This window comes from Sander vitreus, chromosome 13 (assembly GCF_031162955.1).
Source record: "Sander vitreus isolate 19-12246 chromosome 13, sanVit1, whole genome shotgun sequence".
NCBI lineage: Eukaryota > Metazoa > Chordata > Actinopteri > Perciformes > Percidae > Sander > Sander vitreus.
In genome coordinates this window covers 21,962,243-21,987,839 of record NC_135867.1, presented here as the reverse complement: position 1 = coordinate 21,987,839, position 25,597 = coordinate 21,962,243, and the positions used below count along the sequence as shown (strand labels likewise).

At 40.8% G+C, this 25,597-nt stretch overlaps 2 protein-coding genes across 2 annotated transcripts; both read left to right on the top strand.

The window, feature by feature from the left end:
* The first annotated feature begins 1,092 nt into the window (after positions 1–1,092).
* On the top strand, positions 1,093–3,397 carry flrt1a (fibronectin leucine rich transmembrane protein 1a). Its single transcript, XM_078266175.1, has one exon. The coding sequence runs from the start codon at positions 1,164–1,166 to the stop codon at positions 3,216–3,218; it is 2,055 nt and encodes a 684-aa protein (XP_078122301.1). The 5' UTR covers positions 1,093–1,163; the 3' UTR covers positions 3,219–3,397.
* A 16,048-nt stretch (positions 3,398–19,445) lies between these two features.
* zfpl1 (zinc finger protein-like 1) lies at positions 19,446–23,935 on the top strand. The gene is made up of 8 exons (XM_078266158.1): positions 19,446–19,613; positions 21,030–21,144; positions 21,237–21,348; positions 21,782–21,975; positions 22,174–22,252; positions 22,355–22,546; positions 22,722–22,845; positions 22,978–23,935. Exons 2-8 carry the CDS (start codon positions 21,043–21,045, stop codon positions 23,162–23,164), a joined length of 990 nt encoding a protein of 329 aa, XP_078122284.1. The 5' UTR covers positions 19,446–19,613; positions 21,030–21,042; the 3' UTR covers positions 23,165–23,935.
* The last annotated feature ends 1,662 nt before the right edge of the window (positions 23,936–25,597 follow it).

The window sequence follows — 25,597 nt, the reverse complement described above, 5'->3', positions numbered from 1 at the left end:
AAATCAATACTACAGCCTGACTATGTTTGCAGCCTTAACAGTTTGACTAATGGCCATGGTTATTGAAGATTGTGATGGGCTCAAGTTGTCACTCTTGCAATTTACCAGTTTCCTAATCTCTGTCAATAATGTACTTTCTGTTATGACATCTCTCACTTAATCAATAACAACAACAAATCATGATGCCAATCAAGTTCTGAGTACAGCTCATGCAGACTCCCACAACACAATTGTGGTGACTAAAAATAGTTAATTAGCTGTCACATCATCTGCATTCTGCTGCAGAATAATCATTTCCATTACTATTTTATTGCACTTTATTACTTTGATACAACTAAATTAGGAAGACATGATTTGTGTAGAAGTTTTACAGTGCCCAGTGCCATCTTGACTGCCTAATGAGAATTTAGATCTTGAGGACGATGGCTTTTGAGCTAAAACATGTTGTTCCATCTTGATAATGAAAAGTATCTTCAGCTCTGTCTGGCTAATGCAGCCATCTGCTGGTAACTCCTAATGGAGTTATAGAACCTCTCAAGACCTCTTAAATAATTCAGAAGTGAAGACTTCATATTCATGCACAAGGCTTAATTCTAAATGTACGATTGGATTTGTCAACTCCAGAGTTGCTTTTCCTAAGACTAAACATTCGCTCTGCTTTAAACATTGAGTACAGAACACACTAAAGTTGTATAACTGACTGTAATCTTGGATTACTGTTGCTAATTCCACATAATGATGGTTGGCTATGCAGTTGTCTTTCTTTTTTTACTTTGAATTGATGGCAGAATGTTGTGAGAGGCTGAGAGAAAATCCTCAAAGATCCTTGATAATATCACTATTAATTGTGTTCAGATATGATAATTTCCCTCCTGGGGATCAATAAAGTATGTCTTCTTCTTCTTCTTCTTCTTCTCAACTGTAGCATGTCCCGCGACTCTAATATTGTTTAGACATAAGGCAATGAAAGTATGAAGCTGAACTGAAACTTTTTCACTGAAATCACCTTATTTGTCTCGTCACCTGTGACCATTAACTAATCCATTTGTGCATCAGTGCTTACTGTAATTTCTCTTTCTCTCTCAGGATGGAGGTCACAGGATTCCAGCTCACTGCAACGATTTGAGGATTAACAACAGACCTGGAAAAGAGAGACAGTGCTTATGTTCACCATAATGGCACCTGTAGGTGTGGCTAAGCTGCGGGCTCGGCTCTTCCTGCTGTTCCTTATCTTGACACTTCGCGCCGGCATGCTTCAGTTTGCTACAGCCACGATACAAGGGTACATAGGAGACAGGGACATGATATGCCCATCTGTATGCAGGTGCGATGAGGACTTTATCTACTGTAATGATCGTGGTCTAAGCTCCATCCCGTCGCTGCCTCCTTCGGCGTCCGTCCTCTACCTTCAGAACAACCAGATAAACAACCCGGGTTTGCCCACCTCCTTGGAGCGCCAGCTTTCAATCCGTGTGGTCTACCTCTATGATAATGAACTGGATGAATTTCCCATGCACCTGCCACCCTCCGTCCGTGAACTGCATTTACAGGACAACAACATACGCACTATTCCTCGTAGTACACTGGCTCGGATGCCCTTGCTAGAAAAGCTCCACTTGGACGACAATTCTATTTCCACTGTCAGCATTGAAGACCAGGCCTTTGCTGACAACCCACGGTTGCGCCTACTTTTCCTTTCACGCAACCACCTGTCCAGTATCCCCTCCGGACTACCTGCCTCTCTGGAAGAACTCCGTTTGGATGACAACCGAATCTCCACTATCCCAACCCACGCCTTCCGAGGCCTTGCCTCACTAAGATGTCTTGTCCTGGATGGGAACCTTTTGGCAAACCAACGCATTGCCGATGACACATTCTCCCGCCTTTCCAACTTAACCGAGTTGTCCCTAGTCCGTAACTCCCTCCAGACCCCACCAGTCAACCTGCCCAGCGCCCATCTGCAGCGCCTGTCTCTACAGGAAAACGCCCTGACTCATATGCCACGTGGGTCCTTGGATGGCATGCGCAGGCTGCTGAGGCTGGACCTGTCAGGAAACAACCTGACCACCCTGCCTAGGGGACTGTTCAAAGACCTGGACAGCCTGGGTCAGCTGCTAGTGCGAGGCAATCCTTGGCACTGTGGCTGCAACCTGCGTTGGCTGTATGACTGGCTGCATGCCCGTGGTAACTCCATCACCGTCAGAGGTCTCACCTGCCATGGACCTGACAGGGTACGAGACATGGCTTTGATAGACCTGACCAGCGAGATGGAGGAGTGTGAGGTGGTAAGGACAGCAGGGACTAAAGACAGAGTGGGTGGGGGTGGAGTCGATAGCTCTACCACTCTCACCCCTCCACAGGGCTCTCTCTTCACCCTCCACTCAAAGCGACCTGGCCTGGGGCTTCCTGACTCTGGCTTAGACTACACTCTTAGCAGCAGTGGTGTAGGGAAGAGTCTGGCCCTTAATGTGAAGCCACTCTCTCACAACAGCGTCCGTGTTACCTGGAGCGTGGCCCAGCCCAGTTCCTCCTTCAGGCTGAGCTGGCTCCGATTGGGTATTGGGAACGCCATGGGCTCAATCACAGAGACTCTGGTCCGGGGTGATCGTCGAGAGTACCTGCTTACCTCCCTCCAACCACGCTCCAGCTACATAATCTGCATGGTGCCCCTCGCTGCCAGTTCAGAAAGCAAAGGAGCAATTTCTGGAGATGCTGACTCTGATGAAGCTCTGGTGTGTGCAAAAGCTGAAACGTCTGACCTCACCCCTTTGGAGGAGGAGGATGAAGAGTCGCAGCAGATGACAGTGCTGCCCCTGGCAGGGATTATTGGTGGGGCTACCGCCATTGTATCTTTGGCTCTTATTTTTGGCATCTTCTGTTGGTATGGACATAGGACTGGGCATTTGTGCTCCCGTGACCACTATACTCGCAGCAGCTCCAGAAAAAACAAGACCTATGATGATTACATTGAGTCAGGCACCAAGAAGGACAATACCATCTTGGAGATTCGCAGTCCGGGGTTACAGATGATGCCAATGGCAGCTTGCCAGCCAATGCAGCCAAAACCCCTACGAGAGGATTACATCATTCATACCATATTCCCCTCCAATGGCACTGGCCTGTACAAAGGTGACAGCCATGTTTCTAATGCAGGACATGGCACCAACCGTGGCTATAGAGAAGGAGGAATCCCAGATATAGACTACTGTTACACATGATGTACTGTACCAGATCCTGTTCACAGTGTTATTGGTAAACTGTATAGATGCACAATTTCCCTTCGCATGGACACTTCTGAAGCACCCCTCTGTGCCTTCTTCTTCTGGTCTCCCATTCCAAAATACCTGCTGTTCACTGCACTGAAAGTACTATATGTGATTAACTGGAACTGAAACCATGTGGGAACAGTTCACTGCAGGAAGCAGCAGCCAGTGCCCCAGGTGTAAATGCACAGCTGACTGTTTCTTCACCATCTTAGTAATGGCCTGTGTATGTTTTCTTTTCTGCTCTTTCCGTGTGACATGTAAGCAAAGAATGTATACACTATGGACATGTCAAAGTTAGCTTAGGTGAAAGTTGAGTTCCTCTTTTACACACAGGAGCCACAGCAGTCAATTCAAAATGGATTAAGAAATGATGAAATAACAGTTTTTGGTACTCTTTTCCTGCTCACCGGTCATACACAGTATGTAGTCTTATCAAGTCAATGTTCCAAATGCCTCAACTATATTGATGTGCCCTACCAGCTATCCAAGGAAAGGGCTTTGTAAAGCTGTGAATTGTTCTATTTCAAACAACCCAATAACCACTTGTCTTAAAGTAGGCTTGTTATTACCTTATTCAGTAGTTGGCACGGTGAAGATCTTATCATGGCTGGCCAGCCTTGGTTATACCTCTCAAGATCATTCACCTAAGATCAGTATTGTATTGTTGCATCTGATGAAATGCAGCACAAGCGTGTAGATAATTTACTTAGATACAGACTGGGCTGTGTTTGAAAAATGCTTTGCTATTTTCATCTGTTGTTTTGTTTAGTAATCAAATCCTGCACAGCTCTCTTTGTTTATTTATTTTGTTCCTTATGTGATGGTTTATGTCTCTGCTAAAATTGCAATTTTCGCCCTCCTATTTGTCATTACTGATGAAACCCAGCTTTGATGAAGACAGTTGTTTCATCGAAACAGCAAAATACGAGAAGTGAAGAACATATCCTGAAAGCTGTCTCCAGGTTCATGTTTTCTTAAATGCAGCAGAGTGAATTCTTGAGTGATTAATATGTAATTTGGAATTAGACCCCACCCGAAGACTAGCATGTCAGTCCACTGAGATGGTACAGACAAACAACCTCAACCCCTCTTTTCCCATTTTGTGCCTGTGAACTTAACCTGTGACTTCAGTTGGTAACTATTGGTTACAAAATGTTTTCTCCACATTCTTAAAGCGACAACGGCGTTCACAGAGAATCCAGACTGGACAAATGACTAATGTGGAGCCACCTGTTTGAGGCAGACTCTTGTGAGTGAACCTTGATATGAGGGTGGGAACTATGAGTGAAACTGAGGAGACTCAAACCGCAACACTGTTGACCTGCACTGTGGAGCAGTGGCCAAGCTGTGGGGGTGGGGGATGGATGGACTGTTGGGGGAGTTTGTAGGTGTGACTCCTCATTGAGATGAGTCCATTGATGTTTGTTTTAGAAATGGTAAAAGGCCTCAACTCATTCCACCTCTTTTATTACTGAGCAGCACTTAAAATGTAAATGTATTAGCACTTAGAGAACAGGGATAAATGTAATGACAAGCACGGTGAGACGGAGGCTAAAGAAACATCTCCAGGCACTGAGAAAGATGAAGAATTGATGGATCTGCCGCAGCATAAATCATTTTTGTCATACTCAGCTTCTCCCCTTGGGTTTAATATTGTCCATCTGTTGTTTACCACTGTGTTGCTTCCAAAGGGGAAACCAATTGTGCTTCCTTAACTGTTCTGTCCGCCAGAGTTTAACACCGTTGTCAGACAGTATGTCAGTGGAATGTATATTTTATCTTGCACCCAAAATCACTGGCTTAAACATCTTACTGGCCCGGTTAATTCTGTTTTGGGGAATGTTGATACAGTGTAATTGCTATTTTACAGTGGGTCTATTTAAGACACGTACTTCCTCATCATTTGTATAAATAAAACCATGGCCACAGCCACATGAATATTTTTTTCTGGTGAAATTATAGAAAGTAATGGTGCCATAAAAAAAAAATGATGTGAACCTGAGATATGTGTGGAAATTGCTTTACAAATTCATCTTCAGAGGGGATCAATAAAAAGTTTTATAATCTTGTTATTACAGCAACCTGTCATTTCACCTCATGCTTGAGGAAACAGAATACTTTTATAACTCAGAGGTATTTATAAGGGGATAAAATTTGATCCCAAGAAGCCGACTTTCATGCAAAAACTGGCTTGAAGTTTCAGTTCAGTTGAAGGGCTGTGCCTGTGCGGCTGGATACCCATCTGTTACCTCTGAATTTCATCCACCTATGACACAGCCACTAGCTAATGTTGTAAAGGAAAACGTACCATTTGCAATACAAATTAGTACAAATCAGTTAATTAAAAACTGAACAATGCTGGCATTGAAGAGTAAGTTTTGTTTGGTCAGAATGTGCTCTTTTGCACCTTTAACAACACCCAACAATAATGCCACAGCGTACTGACACACCCTGGAGTATATTTGAGAACTTAAACCACTGGTCAGCAAAAACAGGACTTTTATGGTGTCACGATTTGTCTAGTGCAGGAACCCAAAAGCAGACCAGGACAAGGTAAGTGAAAATTACAAGGTGAGTATTTATTTGGAAATTGAATGTGGTAACGATTTGGTCCAGTTGGTCGACAGGGAGTGAGGCTGGAAGGCTGGAGGGTTTTGTGCTGATCCAAATGTGCCGCAGAGAAGTAGACAGGTGTGAGTGACAATCCAGGTAAGTAACTGTAGACAGAGGAACAGGCGGCAGATTAGCGACAGGCAAACAGACAAAAGACTTTCCAAAACTAGACGCTTGATACGAGAGCTAAACATACTGGTTACGCTAACGAACCGGCAGGGAATGGATGTCTGGTCACGGCTTATATGGTGCAGAGGATGATAATCACGACCGGGTGTGCAGATTGCAGCAGGTGTAAGTGGTTGGAGAATCAGCCGGGATATGTTCAGGAAAACTCAGGAAAAACGAACTTCAGGTTATAGCAAAAACAAAACACTGGCAAAACAGGCTCAAGATGCTGGATTCATGACATATGGGGTGTTGAGTTACTCTGTAAGCAAGCAAAATAGATTCACCGCTGTATATTCTCTGCTATTGTGCATGACAAAAAGCTAAACATCTGTCCATTACATCTTTGCAAGCTGTAGACACAGAAACAACGCCTCACATTTAACTCCTATGCTTGTAAACAGTGAACATTGATTGAGTAGACATTTTTAATCCATTGGCAGCCTTTGTATACCCATCATGTTGTGTTGTTTTGCCTATTCCTAACATTTATGACCTTAATAGTGGAAATAGGTGTTGGACAGAAGAGAACCACCAACTGTAAACTTGAGGTACAAAAAATTGAAACTGCCATTGTTTTATTTTGTTTCATTTCTTCTTTTTTCTTCAATGCAATTTGAATGTATTCCTGTCACACATTTGATAACCATAGAACTACAATGGGCTGCCATTTCTTTCACTGTCTGTGCCCATGGGAGTGTGGTAGGTCTGTGAGAGATTAGGGATTGGGATAAACAATTTTACTGCTGTTGTAAAGCATTGTGAACAAACTGTTCACAATGTTAACAGCAGCTGAATTCCCAATGCAGAGCAACAGAAGATGATTGGATTATCCCTTCCTCAACATGCCGGAGATGTGAGCCAATCCAACACAAGTTAATTAATTTCAAGGGTGACAGAAATATATAAAGTTAATAAATACTGTACAGTACCTCTCTGAATAGAAGAATAAAGACTCTGAATAAAGAGCCAAGAGGGAGCAAAACATCTGAAAGCACTCCTCTTTACTTCTCCAGCACGTCTATTGGCTTTGGGCAGGTATGGTTGAGGTAAAACTTGCTTAAAAAGCACATGAATTTACAATCTGCATATATCACCTCCTATATGACCAATAAGGTCTGGTTTTGAAGGGGAACACCACCAATTTTACAAATCAAAGTCAGTTCACAGGTCTTAAGGAGTATTACTTCATATGTGAAACAAGTTGTATAGTAAAGTCTGATAAATTGCCTCAAGGGTGTGTAGATAGAAGGATGTGAGGTTAACAGACCTCTGTAGCTGCTCATCTCTGCCTGTGACAAGTGGCTCGAGGCTATGTTAGCCGCTACTAGCATAACACACCCAAATCACCAACCAAACAGTTAGTGGTTTTAACCATTTTCCTGTGAGTCCCACAGTGTTTTAGGAATGCAGTTCTAGTGAGTATATGGCTTTTAAGTTACAGGAACCTGTCCGGGATTGCTCCGGTGCCGCAGGAAATTCCGCCAGATGCATGTCTTTTCGGTGATGTCCGTTACCTTCCTCTGTGTCTGTGTTGGAAATTTAAACTCCGGTGGATTTCTGAGGACTATGGTTAACTGCTCCTCAGATCTCTGCAGGGCAAATCCAGACAGCTAGCTAGACTATCTGTCCAATCTGAGTTTTCTCTCGCAAAAACAACTTTTGAACGTACACGTTCCACCAAAACAACAACTGTAGTACGTCTTTAAGACCCGAGTCCTCTATGATGCTGACAGGTCTGCAGATAGTTGCCACCCGTTTCACAAGAGCTGTAGTCATTTTTTGGGATTTGGTTTCATCTACAGGTCGGCAAGTAGCACTCTCCAAAATAGTAGCATGCTAGCGGGTAGCATCATGTTAATTGTACTACTATGCTTAGCTCCGTAGGTGGTAGCTCAAGCTTGATGTGCTTCGGTGATATTTGAATTCAGCTTTACACAATGTGCATATGGCTTTCAACTTATCTACGAACCGTCCGGGAGTTTTGGAAAATAAAAAGCGCCATTCAGGATTTCATTGCTGCTGTCTTTCTCCATCATGCCTGCAGTCTGCAGCAGCAGGATGTGTTACGAGGAAGTGGCAGCTTGATGATAAGTAACGGTGCTGCAATGGGTCAAAATAGTAGCCTGTTAGGCACGACGCAAAGCCGAGTGAAGTGTAAAATAAATTAGTAAATGCCGGCATGTGATTAATGCGATTAAAAAAAATGAATCGCATCACGTCGGCCCTTAATCACATCCAGCAGTACATATGTCTCTGCTGGTCTTGGACAGCGCACTCCCCCTCTCAAGCCCCTTTTGTGCTTACAGAGAGGAACGAGTATCCTATTGTCATGGTCAGCCGGATCACAACTCAAATAACTGTGACCTGAAGGTTGGGCAGTAACCTATTTCTTGCCTCACTGCTGGACGATTTAAGGTTGTCCCCTGTAAATCTCATTGTGCAAAGAGAGAAAAAAGGACAAGGGGAATAAAATATGAGAAATATGATATTGGAAATGAGGCTAAAATATAATAATAAGATATTGCAGAGAAAGAGATTGTGGAGATGTTGGTGATGGGAGTTGTTCCTAATGCAGATGGTTTAATAATGTTTCTCCAAGATTTTCACAGTTACAGGTTTGATAAGCTGAAAGTCTGATCATCATGGATACAAGTAATATAATACTGCATCGAACGCCTTGTCTGAGCCTTGATGATACTTAGGAGACTGAATTGGCTACACACTGTATTGGTGTCTCTTTGCAGGGTAAGCAACATAGTCGTCCCCAACTCAGTATTAATATTATAGTATAGTATTTTCCTTTTTGAGAAGACACAATAGAACATCCCTGGACCTCAAAGTAGTAACTGCAACTCATTGCTAAAGATCAGGTAAGATCATCTTCACAAAATCTAATCTAAGAACTCAGAGTCCTGCGGTAGAAATAGAGAAAGCAATCCAAGGTCTCAAAAATACCCTCTGTGCCACATTGTCGTATCTTGCTTGGTCATTAAATAAACATGATACATGAGAGACAGAAATACAAAGATGAAGAGCATTCACCGTGGTAAAGTTGGTTTTATATTGGACATTGGCTATTCGACACATTCAAAAAATCTATTATGCGGCTTGCCATTTTGACCTATTCATGTCAAACCACTTTTGGTGAACTCAGCTAACTCCCCTACACATAACACAAGGCTTCTTTTTTCAAAAAAACCCATCCTTTAATATTTTTTTTATATTTTTGATTGTAAAAAAATGCTATAAATCTATTATGCAGATTGACCTTTTGACCTATTCATGTCAAACCATTTTTGGTGAACTCAGCTAACACATTGCACAAAGCTTCTTTTCTCAAAAACCCATCCTTTAATTTTATAGAATTTTTATTAGACAAAAGTTGCGCAAATTACGCACAAACAAATTTGTGTAGGTAACTACCAAAATAAATGCTACCAACACGAAACTTTAGATCCTAGTTTGACATGACCCTCTGGGGGTCCCCCACACATTTTAAGAAGATCGGCCATTAAGGGGCGCTGTAGCCAACCTAGACCAGTTTCGGCCCTTCTACTCAATCAATGTTAATGGGATATTTGCAACGGCAATGTACCACAGACCTTGCGGCTCACACATGTCGATATTTACTGACGTTTGCCTCCTCACCGTTACGCTTTGGGTCCCACTTTCGCGCGCTCCCCGGGTCGAGTAAAATTGGGTCTACAAAGATCAAATAAAATAATAAAAATAATAAAAAATCAAAGGATGTTTTTTTGAGAAAAGAAGCTTTGTGCAATGTGTAGGGGAGTTAGCTGAGTTCACCAAAAGTAGTTTGACATGAATAGGTCAAAAGGTCAGGCCGCATAATAGATTTATAGCAATTTTTAATATTACAAAATATTTTAAAAATCAAAGGATGTTTTTTTTTTTTTTTTAAAAGGAAGCTTTGTGTTATGTGTAGGGGGGTTAGCTGAGTTCATCAGAAGTATTTTGACATGAATAGGTCAAAATGGCAAGCCGCATAATAGATTTTTCGAATGGAATATCCAATGTCCAATATAAAACCAACTTTACCACGGTAGTGCATTCAGTACTGTGCATCAGGAGGAACCTGATTATGATGTGGTCTTTGGATGTGAAAACAAATAGACAACTGCAGATGTGAGACGTGGCTAAGGTTGTTAGCTGGAGCTCACTTGGGAGACTGTGGCATGAAGTGCTATGCTGTATATTATATATCAGAGTTACAGTATATGCTCTTGAACTTGTCGTGGCGCCAACTGAGCTCTAATTGTGATGTGTTGGTAGACAGTAAAACCACAAAGGGAGTTTTAAAGGTGACCAACATTTATCAGCTGGGATTTCTTGCCTTCAGACATTTTATGCCTGCACAACAATCCTTCAGTAATACTATACCAGTCCACTCCTGTTATTCTTGTTTGTTCCAAGGTCTCAAAGTAAGTGTGTCGCAAAGATTCTCGGAAACATGTTTATCTTTAACCTGCAGACGTACTGTATTCTTTTCTTGATTTGCTGCTGTTGAGCTTGCATTCTTTATTTTAATTAGTTAATTAAGGAGAGAAATGGAGACAGAATGTTTGTGCGTAGGTGTGAGAGATTTTCTCCAACTGTGGGCTGAAGCAGAGTATTACCAAAGACGCTATTGCAGCACACATCTTCTGTAGGTAACCTGACATCTGTATGAAGTGTGCTATTTATTTTAAAGTGGTAGTAATCACGGTGATGTGACTCAAATTACTTAGGTAGTACTCCAGACTGGAATTACATTTTGTAAACCAATTTAGCCTAGCTGTTTTACAATTAGATCAGGGGGATATTACTGACGCAGTTGTTCTGGATGGGCTCAGATAGTAAATAGACTCTGCAGGAGTCACTTAATAAAACTAATAACATTAAGAAAAAGGTTGTGCCTGCTGGCAGAAGTTTCTAAATTGACTACTTGAAGCACTTAGTATTTCTGTATCAAACACCTGCTGTTACATTTACAGGGATTGGACCAGCATTTAGTTTGTGTGTGTGTGTGTGTGTGTGTGTGTGTGTGTGTGTGTGTGTGTGTGTGTGTGTGTGTGTGTATGTGTGTGTGTCAGTTTGCCAGTTTGCTTGCCTGTATTTGTGATTTTTAGATGAATTTCATTGTGTGTCGTGATGACATCAAACGTGTGGGTCAAAGTGTAGCACCTTAAAAATAACACATGATACCTTCAATTTAAATAAAATCCTGGCAAAGTGTTCCAGAAAGAGGTCCTTAAAATAGCAACAAAATCAAAATAAAGAAAAATGCTGTCTTGCTGCAGTGTGTCAACATTGGTAATCAGCGTTTAAAGTCCAATGCTTTTCAGAAGTTTGGATTATTAGAAATGCACTAATACCGCTTGAGGTTGTAGTAGTTATGTAACTATGCTCAGCTCTTTGCCCTCTATGCACTGAGACTGCCCTTTATTGGTTCTCTCTCTCTGTCTGTCTGTGTGTGTGTGTGTGTGTGTGTGTGTGTGTGTGTGTGTGTGTGTGTGTGTGTGTGTGTGTGTGTGTGTGTGTGTGAGATTCAAGCCTGGGAATTTTAAAGGACCTTTGTGACATAAACATTAGTTCCGTGTTCCAACAGGCATAAATTAACCCATGACTAGTAGATGTGCAGTATGGATCATATAGCCCTGGGCTTAGGTTTACCCTGGGTTAACAGTGTGTCTGTGAGAAGGCACTAGACTAACAGGCAAGTTATCCCAGGGTCAACTATATGCATTGTGAAAAGGGCTTCTTTTTAAATGATGGATATTGTATTCAGGTTATTGCTTTTGTTTTTGCATTGATACATTTCTGAACAGAAGTACCGTGGATGCGTATAGAGGAACCATTGATTCCCACTGTCTCCTTCCCTCTGATAGATGTTTACACAGCATCCCAGCTGTTGACATCATTCTAACTCCCATAACCTCATAATACACTCAAATATAAATAGGCTTTACACCTTCATTCATAATGTGCTGTACACATTGTCATACTCTAAAATTAAAAATTTTAATCAAATTGTCTCATTTATGCAAAAAAACTATCCAACCAGGCCAATTCAATGAAAGGAGTGGCTGATGAAAAATGTTGGCAGTAGGTGTTTGTAATGGCCCTGACATACCAACCCGATAATCGGCCGTCAGACAGTCTGGCGAGGTCGGTGACTCGAGTGTTGGGTGTGTTCCGTGCCGTCGTCCGTCAGAGGCGCTGTCGGCCTTCATTTTGCCCGACCTGACTTGCTGGGTCGGAGGGCAATAATGGGGAAATAATGAGCGGGATGAGTGACGAACGCCTCTCAAAATCTGACAAATCTTTTAAACTGACCTTTGTCGATCTGAAATGAAGACAGATTCAGCAACTGTATGGCCTATTTCTCGCTTAAAATGTTTTCAGAAACACCTTTCAGTGAACTATTTTTGTAAAATACGAGATCGTATTTCGAACAAGCCGCTATCTACTGGAGAAGCCAGACCCACGTGACACGTTGTCATTTCCGGTTTTAATTTTTTCTATTATGTTTCGCGCGTGCGCAGAACGTACGCTCAAGACGGCATCGCTTTGGTGTGTTCCAAGGCACTTTTTGGACCTCGGGGAGCAGACTGATCAGTCCGACTGCCTTTTCTGCCGTCGGGTTAGTGTGTCGATGAAGAGCAAATTGTGTTGTGCTGATGTTAAACTTTTCACATCTGGTCCTGGAGGAAACAATATCTGTCATTACTGACACCGACCCTACTGGATATCTAAAAGAGGGAAAAACCCTCCGCAATTTGTTTAAACTCTTTAGCCACTGGCCCACTTTTTCTACTCTGGTATGTCTGTCTTAAAAATCCTCAGTGGGTAAACTGTTACCAGGCCATGTGAAATTGTTATGACAAATTCACAGTGACTCATCTTTTTATATCAAGAGTTATTTTCTCTCTACAACAGATCCAGGGAGTGTTCACGTTTAATCACTAGAGACTTGAGCGGCGCTCTGATATTGTCGACAAAGCCATTCTGATCAAACACCTTGAAGGTAGGTGGTACTGACACATCACTTCAATGGTTGATTTTCCCTCTGCTCTGAATGAACATATCCATTACACTGTAAAAATCATCGTCATCCACTGTGCTAAAAACAACTGCATCCTCTTGGTTTTAGCTACCATCCCTTTCGCTCTACACTGCCTTAAGGAGCAGAGGGTGTGGTGGACATACAGTATGTAAACAAATGAACAGGGTTTTAGCATGGCAGATTGGTGTCTTTGGTGTTTGTGCATTGACATTGAATGGTCAAGTACAATTTAAGCTCGGTTAAACAGGCCCTACCAGAGCCACTGGGTGAGGAGAGTCACAGATGGCTCACTAACTCTCAGACAGCTGCTGGACATTACATCAACCCAGAGAGTTCCCAGATCATAGCCTGTAAAGCCCTGCATTCTAACGCTGTCCCATAAAGGAAATGACACAACAAAGCTATCGATGTAATAACCATGGCGCAATAGGATCTGTTCTCCACCTTCACTCATAAGAAAACCCAAACGGAATCTGCAGATTTGCTTTTACAGTTTTCAGAAGTGATCCGACTGAAAATCTGTGGAATTTAGCTGACATGTTTTTGCTCGGGGTGGAGATGTGTTAACATTCAGAGTTTTATTATTATTTTTTTTTTTTTATTAGTTGAAAACCTGTGGAAAATTCTGTGGAAAACTGAAACTGGGCTCAAACTGCTTGTCAACAGTGTTTCAGAGGCAGAAACACCAGACCAGACCTTCTTGGTCCCCAGAGGATGAATCCTACTGACTTTGGTGATCTAGTGCCATTGTCAGGTCAACTTTTTAATTGGTTTATGATCAAATATCTGAAAAAATAATGACATTCCCATCAGCCTTTTGATGTACTTTTTGTTTAGTGCTAATTAGCAAATGTTGCATGTTTTAGCATGCTCACCCTCTAAACTAAGATGGTGAATCTGGTAAACATTATACTTGCTTAACAGCAGCATGCTGATGTTAGCATTTAGCTCATCACTGTGTATACAGCCTCAGCTGCTAGCGTGGCTGTAGGCTCCTTAACTTTTGTTATAATAGCCAACTAGATGACCGTGGTTAGAGATTCACTGATGATACACCAGATCACCCCCCGTCTATTCTGTCAATCAATCACAGTCGGGGTGGACCTCTGCGACACCCTAGTAACGTTTCTTCATCCATCCTGAGATCTTCGTGGGAGCGTTATCTCGCACTCACTGAGGATCTCACACTGGGGAGTGTCAATTTAATTTACTGTCTCATAAACCCTTTGAGACTTAAACAGTGATTGCAGGCCATCCAGAGACCCAATAACAGCGGAGTGCTGGGACAGGGAGGGTACCTTCATGCTCTGCACACCTTCACTCCCTTTGAGCCACAGGACTTGATCCTTGCCTGCATGCTGTCTGTCTTCACGGATGAAACTCCACTGTAAACACCAGGCACTGCTTCATCTGATCCGGGCTGCTATTGTGGTGTCCCCTGTCTTTATTTCACAGAAAAGACAGGGGCAAGTAGACTCTCTCTTTTTACCTGCAGAGCTGGCATCTTCACTTTCTGTCTGTCATTTCAAGAAGTCTGGATAATTGAACGTTGGGTCGATCTAGTCGTTGTTGTGCACTTTGGATTTGAATAAAGCCATGCTGGGGCTTCTTCCTAATAGGCTGAAGATGTGTATCGGAATTGTTTTAGTCTTAAACGGCAAGAAGAACCAATTATAAGGCAGATAGGGGGGTGAATACTAGGTGGAATACCACACATTTGAGCTGATTAATTGAAACTTTGCAGAATTCTCCGCTGGGAAAATGCACTGCTCAGAGCAATAGTCTACACCAGACATCTGTCAAAAAAAAATTATTCTTTAGAAAATGCTGGTGTCTTTTCTCTGTCAGCCAATGTGTCTGTGTGTGTTTATAAGCGAGGGAGTGGGAGAGAGTCTGGCAGTCACACAAAAAGCACCAAATAACCAACCATAATTTTTTATTCTTGTCAGTAATTATTTTGTTGTGGAAAATACAGCTCTTTCTATTTGTTAAACCAAACGAAACACAAGGAAAGCATTTGCACAAATATGCTTTATATGCACATTGTATATATGCACAACCTGAGGACCTATACTGAATGCCATTTGTGCAGCAGTGATGTTTTATGTTTTAACTCCCACTTTCCTCGCTGAGCTCAGTGACGAGGACAGTCTAAGTGCTCCAGACCTCTCTGTCTTTTATAAGATTACAGGGTCCAAAATTAAATAGAGGCACGTGCAAAGGTTGGAAGGCCAGGGAGGAGTCAGCAGGGCCGAAGTAATGTCACTGTGCTTCTGATCTTTATTGGGAGCGACACAGACAGAACTTCCCTCCCTACATAAAAACACACACACACACACACACACACACACACAAACATGCATTTCCCCTATATTGATTAGTTGTGGGGGGGAAAAGGGTTGAGGTCAGCAGGAATATGTCTGAAATTCGTTCTCTCTGTCTCTCACACTCCATTTGTCTCTGTCTGATTCAATGCTCTCCTTCCCCCATCAGGGGGCCATGCTTCATCCATATATCTGCGACTCCCCTCCCCTGACCCGCTCCTACAATCTGCGGTTTCTTTTTGTCGGTCTCTTTGCCCTTCACTTGACATACATAAATCAATCACTCAATCCAATTTGGTTCAGAGCAAAGCCTGATGGATTTGCTTCTGAGCCAGTGTCCTGATAAAGTAACAGTATTCACAGTGTAATTACATTACAAATTAAACGATGTGCTTATGACCATGGACTTGATTTTGCTTCAGTTTCAGTTTTCACACACATAGAAAAGGAACAACAAAACACATACAAACAAATAAATAGCAACCACAAAGAGAAACATTTCATAGCTCAAGCTCACTGTCAATGGGGTAAACACTGTAGTTTTCATCCTGGAGACTGGGACCTCCAGAGGGGTGCTAAATTGTTTCAGATGGTTATTGAACAAAATAAAGCACATTTCTACTATATAAATATATTATACATACATAAATGCTGATTGTTTTCACGTGTTTAAAATGCTCAACACAGTTAGCACAACAGGACTCTACCAAACAAGGAATGCCTTTTTTCATTGCTTTGACACTTGAATGGATTCAGCTCATTCAAATGTAGTCACTCAACAATACTTGCATTATCTGTTTTTAAAAATAAATGCGCACAAACTCAAATCCAAACCTTACAATTTCAAATGGGTGACAGTTTACAGTGATTCATTTGTCTTGCGATATATGTACAGTAACAATTCCATTTAATGACCATCTATAAAACGAATTCTATAAATCTAATAATGATTTTATTTATTTTTTATATATCCATGAGTTGATCTGATCTCATATATAAACTGAAGATGTGCTGTTGTGTTTTGTAATAAAAACATGATCTGTGCACTTTTAATGCTATCAATAATTAAAACAAAGCTAGAATGAATAGACGTGGATACAGGAAGGGGCCCTTACTGTAGAATACCAGAGTACAGGGTCCAGAATTTTGTACTACGCCCCTGCACAGAGTATTGATATGTTATGTCTAATTAAAAAAAATTTAAATAAATATCATCAACACTTCTGGGAGCAACGAGAAATGAAACCAATCCAGATGTTGTACAGCACATGGTGCATCTGTGTGCAGATACAGTATGTAGAGACTAGTTGGAGTATAGGATGTAACCTTATATTTAAGGTAATATTTGTAAACATGAGATGACACAATATGTGGAAAATGATCTTCTTACTATCTTCTGTGACAGACCCTAATCATCCATGACTAACTAAACTAGCTGAATGATAGTACAGGTTGTAGGTACCAGCCTGTGATTTTGAACAGTGTTTAGAGTTATTTTGCAGTCTTGAAAATGCAACCTGTTTAAAAGGTATTACACATCAAAATGAAACTCCTGTCAGCAACAGCCTCCACAGACCATCTGGATTTTCAACACCCCTCTGATTTAGGGCCAATCCCTGTACGGTAACATCAGGAAACTGATTCATTAAACAAGTCGTGCCCGAATCTTAACGCTTTCCCTCACAGATAGAGCTGATAGCTGATCAATAGTTGCCAGACTTCATCAATCAATGTCCCCGTGGCCAACCCGGCAACCTCTCTGGTTCACTTCAGACCCAGCTGCCTCCGCTGCAGGGCTGATTTGTCCTCCAGTGTCTCTGTCATTTGTCTTTAGATTTCCCTTCCATCTGATAGCTCCAGCACTTTTCAAATGCCCTTTCCACGCGTCCTTTCCCCCCTGTCAGTGATTTATATGTGTGTCTGGTCATCACTGAGGACACTACAAGTTCATGCTCATTTGCACAAAGTCATTTAATCTCCTATTAATTTTTTTCTTTAAAGAAGTTAAACAATTTGCCACTAGGGGTGAGATGATCCCACACAAATTCAGACTTGTTTAAGTATGCTTTACTCAATTGTTAAATTGAACTTTATTAAAAGAATGAGAGCGAGTAAGTTAATTTGCGAATGTTTTGTTTTTACTGCCATGCAAAATTTGAAGGATTTTACACTTGATGCTTCATTAAACAACTTTTTATTTCATGCAGCATAATTTGACTCAGTGCTTTAAACCTTGCACAGAGCACCTCTGCCTCCTTCTTTTGCACTTATTGGACTCCAGCTGTTTTTTTGCTTTTTCTATTCCCAATTTTCTCTCATCGCTTCCCTCTACGGGCAATTCACATGTGCAGTGAACTGTGAAAGGAAAAAATTTACCCTCATTCTCAAATACATGCATGGCCCTTTACACACACAAGCATACATGCATACTGTAAAGACCAAAAGTCATTATTATGCATGTACGGGCAGCGTCGTGCACACATCAATGTTATTACCATGCATTTAAAAATTGCTTGTCATGGCTAGATTGAGCACTAACATGGTCCAGAGTCCTTTTTTGAGCAGCGGCTATGAATTGTAACACTGTTGATGTCTATCAAGGCCTAGGCTTTTATGACAAGTCATTTCCTACATTTACAGAGCCTAACTATCTCATTCAGTCCATTTCCATTTCTGACATTTGGCAGACTTTCTCTGCCAGACCGCCTCAAAATGTGCTCACTATGACAACACCATCAGATCCAATGAAGACACATTTTGCTGCAATCAAATTATCCCAGTGATTTGCTACTTAAAAGTGCAACAAAAGCTACACTGCTCTTTCATAAAATCTGTTTTTCTGTCTTTTTCTTCTTTTCATTAGGTCATTGCAGTAAGTCACAGGCTTATGATCATAGGCCCCTGCAACCACTGATCATCTAGGCCTATATAAAAGATCCACACGTACACAAAGAAGATCAATAACCTATATCTGTAATAACTATGTTGGGGTCTGTTCTGAAAGGTTAATATCTTTATCTACACAGACAGCGTTGATTGGTGAATGACTGAACCCAGCATTCTGTGTACTTTTGGTAAAAGCCAATACTTTATTGGCTGTCAGTTTGTACACCCTCTGCTGACTAAAAACAAAAACTGCCATCTGGCACAAACCAAGTACAAAAAGGCAAGAGAACAACACAAGGAGCCTGTTTGCTGCTGTCTAGCAAGGAAAAAATGGGAATGTGTTACACTAAATGAAAAATTGTAAAAGTATGACAGTTTCATCACTTTGATGCCTCTCCTCCACACTAAAGCAGTTATGCACAGAGGCTTTAGGTTGACATTTTTACAGCATAGGTAGGCCTATCCCTATGTCTATAGAAGTGAAATGGGATGGGAAGATGGGATGTTTCATTTACAGTACACATTTAAATGTGCATAAATCATGACGTCCACTAGACTCACAGAGAGAATATGTTACAAGAGAGACATACTGTATGGTGTGGATAATGAAGAATTCCTTGTAAAGTCATACATTTCTCTCTGGATATAGAATCTCAAATAGATAAAAGGTACAAAATATATGAGGTCACATATTGTCTTCATTTATATATTTCACAGTATCAGTGTATGTCTTGCACTACAGTTTGGATGCTATCAAGCACATGTGCATGTAAAATAAAGCAGAGCCTCTACCAGTACAGTATGAAGTGACAAGCCTTGTTTTAGCCACTATTTTAAGATATGCAGTTAACAAGAGAAGAAAGGAACAAAATGGTGGTGTGAAGATGATAAACAAACAAGCTACTTGCTTACATTGTACATGTAGCTAAACTGTGCGTCATATGTCTAATTAAGTCACATTTTTATAGTTGTATAAAAAAAACATACTGTGAATTACCTAGGCCCTAATTTTAATTTTAAAAAGGAAACCTCCAGGAGCATGACCTCCAGCTCAATAGATGGCAGAGTGCATCTGATGCATCTGTTTGATGAGTGACAAAAACACACAAAGAAGACGCAGAAGCGGAAGAGACGTGGCACATAAACAGAGAGAGGAAGGAATCAGCTAGCTGAGTTTGCTGATGACAGCTTCTGCAGCCGCTTTCCACGTGAATTTGACAAGGAAGCTTAAATGACAGTCGTACAACATAACCTGAAACGAACGGGACTTGATTAAAGTTTGTGTGACAGGTAACATGCAATTATTTTATCATTTGCGTTGGCACTTCCTTAACTCTACCAGCTAGCTAGCTAGCTAGCTAGATTAGCTCGCTAACGTTAACGTTACCTCAGCTGATAACTTCCAGCGAAGGTAGCAGCTAACGTTAACGTTAGCTCAGATACATTTTGGGATTGAGCTGCCAAAGGTGTTATCGCTAACAAGACGTGTTAGTCGGTGTTGAAACATGAAATGTGTACGATAACTTTTAAAAACCACAATATTCTATTTGCAGCCAGTTACAGCCAACGTTAAATAAGTACAAATCACACCAACAGACATCTCGGGTGGGTGGATAACTAGCTAATAAGCACATTATGTATCATGTTAAGCCAATAGCCTGTCGCTATCGCTAATGATAACGTGGCGAAGATTTGATTGTTAAAATTGGTGCTCTTATATCTACTAGGGGTAACATTACCAGCCTCGTTTGGGACTGCCCCATCCAATACTTGACATGGCAATTTAGGAAAAGACAACATACTGTACATACTATATCATGATGACTAAAATACCTGGAAATACTAACATAGGATAGGAGTAGGCAGTATGGCTAAAATCCTCTTATCACAGTATATGTCATTTTGTGTCGCAACATTGCAACACATCAGGATTAGGTTAATGTTTTGGAACAAGCAATCAAAAAGCAAAATAATTGGACAAGAATGGCTCTATTCGGCCAAACCACCAAATGAAATACCTGTTAAATAAATTACTTCATCACACAAACAAATAAAATCAGAGTTATTCATTTTCATATATACCTTGTTGAATATGGTATGGCAAAGTGTCTGAGGATTGACAAATTTACATGGCATATATTGTCATACTGCCCCACCCAATACTGACATATCAACATATCTCCAAGACACAATTATGTAAAGTACAAAGTGCATGTTTACATTGTGATTTTTATTGCCTTTTTGATTATTTCCCTATCCACACGTCATTATTTATGATATCTTCAACATTACTGGCAGAAGAGATGTACACATCGTACAACACTCTGAGGTTCGAACTCATCTCATGACTTTTTATTCAGAATATAAAGAAAGCTAACAAGCAAAACTATGCCAACAGCCAGTGTGTCTGGGGATATTCCAGGTTTTCGGAAAAAGGGAAGAGATAAAGTCATGTCAGTATTTGCCTCTAGCCTGTATTAAAGACAACATTAGCCTTAGAATACATAAATTCCGTGCAAACCTTTTAATGTCATTTGATTTTGCTTGTAAATGAAGACACATTCTTGTTGCTCCTAGCTTCTGCTCATACTAAACCGGAGGACGATCTGTACTTTACATAATGATAAGAAATAGGATCCTCAGTCAGAGGAATTTGTGTTGTATACATCCATAACAAACCTGCATTTGTTTGTCTGTCGTCAACAGCGCGCAGGTGGCTATGGGTCTCTGCAAGTGTCCGAAGAGAAAGGTGACCAATTTATTCTGCTTCGAACATCGTGTAAATGTGTGCGAGCATTGCCTGGTCTCCAACCACAACAAGGTCAGTGAGAGAACAAGTATCACATGACGTTTGTTTGTACGAAACTTGTAACCTCACATTAAAATTCTGTATGTCGACTTGCTGCCCTTCAGTGTATTGTGCAGTCATATTTGCAATGGCTCCAGGACAGCGATTACAACCCCAACTGCACTCTGTGTAATAATCCTCTGAATGCTCAAGACACTGTCAGGCTGGTCTGCTACGGTAAGATGATCAACTTTCTATTTATTTATTTATGTATATATATATATATATCTCCCGATTTGATTACAATTCTGATTTGATTCTATATCAATTAGGTTGGGGAAATTTCAGTTACAATACCAGTTTTGCTTGGATATCAAAGAGATTCTCAGAACTTAATGCTGTAATTGTACAAGCAAGAAACGACCCTCAAATATTTTTTGTAATGCACCAGGTTAATGTTTACATTAGGAATTGACCTCCAAAAAGTTTGTTTAAAGTACTTTATACTTATACATGTTGAAAAGGCATATACTAAAATATACTACATTTCTGGATTTTATGAATCCATATCAGATCACTCAAACAAAGATCGATATTAATTGGATAATCGAATATTTTAACCCAGCCCTAATTGGGTTGCTGTGACGTGAAACTGTTTTCCCTTCCACAGATGTGTTTCACTGGTCCTGTCTTAATAACTTGGCCTCTCGGCTGCCCCTCCATACGGCTCCAGCGGGATACCAGTGTCCCACCTGTCAGGGTCCACTGTTTCCCCCTTCAAACCTTGCCAGCCCAATTGCTGATGTGCTGAAAGAACAGCTGTCATCTGTTAACTGGGCTAGAGCTGGTTTAGGGCTGCCGCTGGTAAGGGCCCGTTGTTGTTGTTATTATATACCTTGTTTGGTGATCTCACAACCATTAGACAGGCTTCCTGAAAACAAATCAAGTGAGAAGAAAATACACCTTTAGATCTCTGCATTTTCTGGTTGTATTTAAAAAGCAAATCATACAGATGTAATGTTCTAAGATGTCTATAAAAATATCAACATCTTTGTCTGACAGATTGAAGAGCCCATTGGGGTGCTTGAAGAGACCACAGCTAATGATGTCACTGATTATACTAACTGGTCAACATTTGATGGTGAGCCTTAATGTTTACTCTTCAGTACATTACACAACGGGCACAGACTGTTTTGTAGATGGTTATTACGCGGTATTACTTCAGCGGTTTGTTTTTCCACAGCACAAGAACAAAGTAACATTTACCCCAGCCACTCTTACAACACCAGCCTCAGCCCAGCCCCAAATTCTGTCTCACCTCCAGCACAGGAAGACCTTGGAGGTCCTCGTAAAAATTTGGATCCAAATATGCAGGAGCACTCTGTGGTCAACTTTACTACTGCCACTACCTCTGACACAGTTACACTACACACAGGTAAAGCAATGGAGCGCCCTCTAAATCTACTCCCTCCCACTGCTTTTAAAGTACTGCCTGTCTTTCCCTGTGCCCTAATACATTTAAAATGTTTTAAGCTCACTTTTGAGCACATACTGAACATTCAACTTTCCATGTCGAAAGATTAACAATATCCTTTGTCGTTATCCTCCAGCATCGTCACCAAGAAAGATCTACGACACACGGGATATTGATCACAGCTCTGCCACACGGATTGACTTTGACGATGACAAGTACCGGAGACGGCCAGCGTTAAGTTGGTTTGCTCAAATTCTCAAGTAAGTATCATAATCTGCTGTGAAACTAGAGCTCTCTGTTATTACTTTGTTACTATAAATACATTACTACAAATGTCATTGTCATCACTGATCTTTGAGGTTATTTTTATTTTTATTTTTTTATCTTTTCAGAAATCGCACAGGTGGAAAGCGGACATCTCTGTCCTGGAAACAGCGGGTCTTCATGCTCCTTGTGGTCGGAGTTCTGGGATTCTTTACGTTGATAATCATCATGGCTAAACTTGGACGTGCCTCTGCTGGCTCCGACCCAAATTTAGATCCTCTTCTTAACCCCAACATCCGCGTGGGGAAAAACTGAAAACAAGCATTGATTCCTTCTTTTCCTTTTGTGTTACACAATATAAGCCTGTGTAGAACAAGCTGAAATGGGACTTTCTAATACATGGTTAGCCCAACAGAGGGAGCCGCTTACCCAACTTGAATGGAAAAGAGAAAGAGACGCTGCACCTGTGTTAGAATGGAGGCAGTCTCTGGCTCCATTCAATTGCATCAGGCAGTAGGAAGATGTCAGGGCCCCTTCAAAGACCATAACAAATCTCACAACATTCAGTTTTCTGTGGTTCAAGCAAAGCAACCGGCAAACTCCAAAGGTGACCAAGGCCCGGTGCATATAGACAAAGGATCTGGTTATTTTTGCTTTGAAAAGCAAATGATGAAGAGGGGTATTATTCATATATACAATTCCAGCTAACATTTGTCAGTGATCTTTGTAAGTTCTTTTTTTTTTTTCAAGTTCAGTAGAAACTAATTAAACACTGTTGATGTTGAAAGAACATCTTAAGCTGGCAGAAAAGTCAGAATATATCTGGTCAGCAACAAAACATTCAATAACGTCTACACGGTTATAATGTAATGATTCCATTTGATTTGAGTGGCCTTGTGCGTTTCTCCTTTTAGAGAAGATGTGGCCCTTACGACTGGAATCAAATCACATGATTAATACATAAGTATTTATGGGTGTTTGCATTACTTCTGAAATTGAGTGCATTGCTTTTAGATTTGTCATACATATTGTATGTACATTTTCCTGATGTTTTTGACTGTCTATTAAATGGGGAATACTACAGAATGTCAGTATTATAATGTATATAATTTCATAAGTCCATAAATCATGACTAGGGATGGCTTCCGAATTCAATACTTTTTAGGCACCGACTGACGAGTATCGAAAAATGCCTCGTCATTCAATACCCAATTTCAATACCTAATGAGTAAATCTCATCAGCGTCAGTGAGCCGATAAGCATGCAGCATGCTTCTACCGAGATCTAATAATGCTGGTGATTGGCTGTTTAGTGTAACACGTCATAGAGACGCGCAGGAAAAAATCTACGTTACGCAGATAAAGGGCTCACGTAGTAGGAGCTGAGAAATAGAGATTTCTGCTGTTATGTGTAATGCAATTTTGGTATCATTAAAAGTATCGTTCAGGAACCGGTATTGAAGTCAAGGTATTAGTATGAGTGAAGATTTTCTGAAATATCAGTTGTGTTGTGCAGCTTCAATGAAAATGAATGCCATAAAAGAATAATATAATTACAAAATCTATTAGTGTTGCACATTTCAGTGCAGAAGCTCAACCAAAAATGTTATTCCAGTGCCCAGTTCTCTTGAAGCCGGTGCTGGCCGTAAGCAGCATATTGATGAGAGTAAAGACGATCCCATACAATAGATGCAATGCTAGGCTCTTAGTGTACTATGCTGTAAATTGCTGCACTCCTTTTTCAATATTTGCAGAATAGTGACAATATTCATGAATAATTACTGAAAAACAGAACTGGAGGAAAAGCAGTAGTAACCACTCTCTTACTTGCGTTTATAGGACCTCACTATGGCAGGACACTGCATACATGTCTGTCTTCAAAATAATTAAAAATTTTTAGATTTAAAGAGAGTGCAGTTTGTGCCTTATTTCAACAGGTAAAAGTAAAGGCTTCACTTCTCCGATGCATTAAGCTCAGACCACCTTTAAATAACTTGCATGCATCATCACCTGGTGGGATATGCTTCATAATGACACAGCCCAACCTGCAGGTCAAACTCCATCGAAATGTATATTTTTATTGTTCAGATTGCAAACATTGTTCAAAGATGCAGTGGTGAAATTCAGAAAGCAAAAGGGGAGATTAAGAAGTGTCTTTTTAGTGAAGAAAAAAATACATCATTAAAAATGTATTTTGTGCATCATGTTGTATCCCAGTTTATTTGACAGAAAAATATCTCATGTCCAAATATTTTTCGAAGGAGAAATTGGATGTTAGATACTCCCACCTTGTGCTAAACATCATGAACTTTAAAGGGGCAGCCTTTAGATATACCCTAATGAACTAACTCACTGTGGTGCTCAGCCATGACACTTCTCTACAAATATTTTGCTCACTACTCCCCCTGGTGGTGCGTCCAGCACAGGACCCCCCAGTATTGTCGTGTGGTCAGCTCAGTGATAGGACAGAGACAGGGTCAGGTCTGTGGATGGACTCTGCTACTTCAGTGGCTTTGAATGGCTGCAATTCTATACTGTGCACCATTCACTACTGTATAAAATTGTATATTTATGTTGATTACATTGATTTCATTTTGTTTGTCAAGTTGAACTTAGAATGGCTATATACTTTCTTTTATAAGGAAATGATGACATTGTCATATTCATTCTATTGGAAGTACGATCTTGTTGAATAAGACTCTACATGCGTGAGTTAGCTCTCTTTCTTTGTATTTTTATCTAGAGTCAG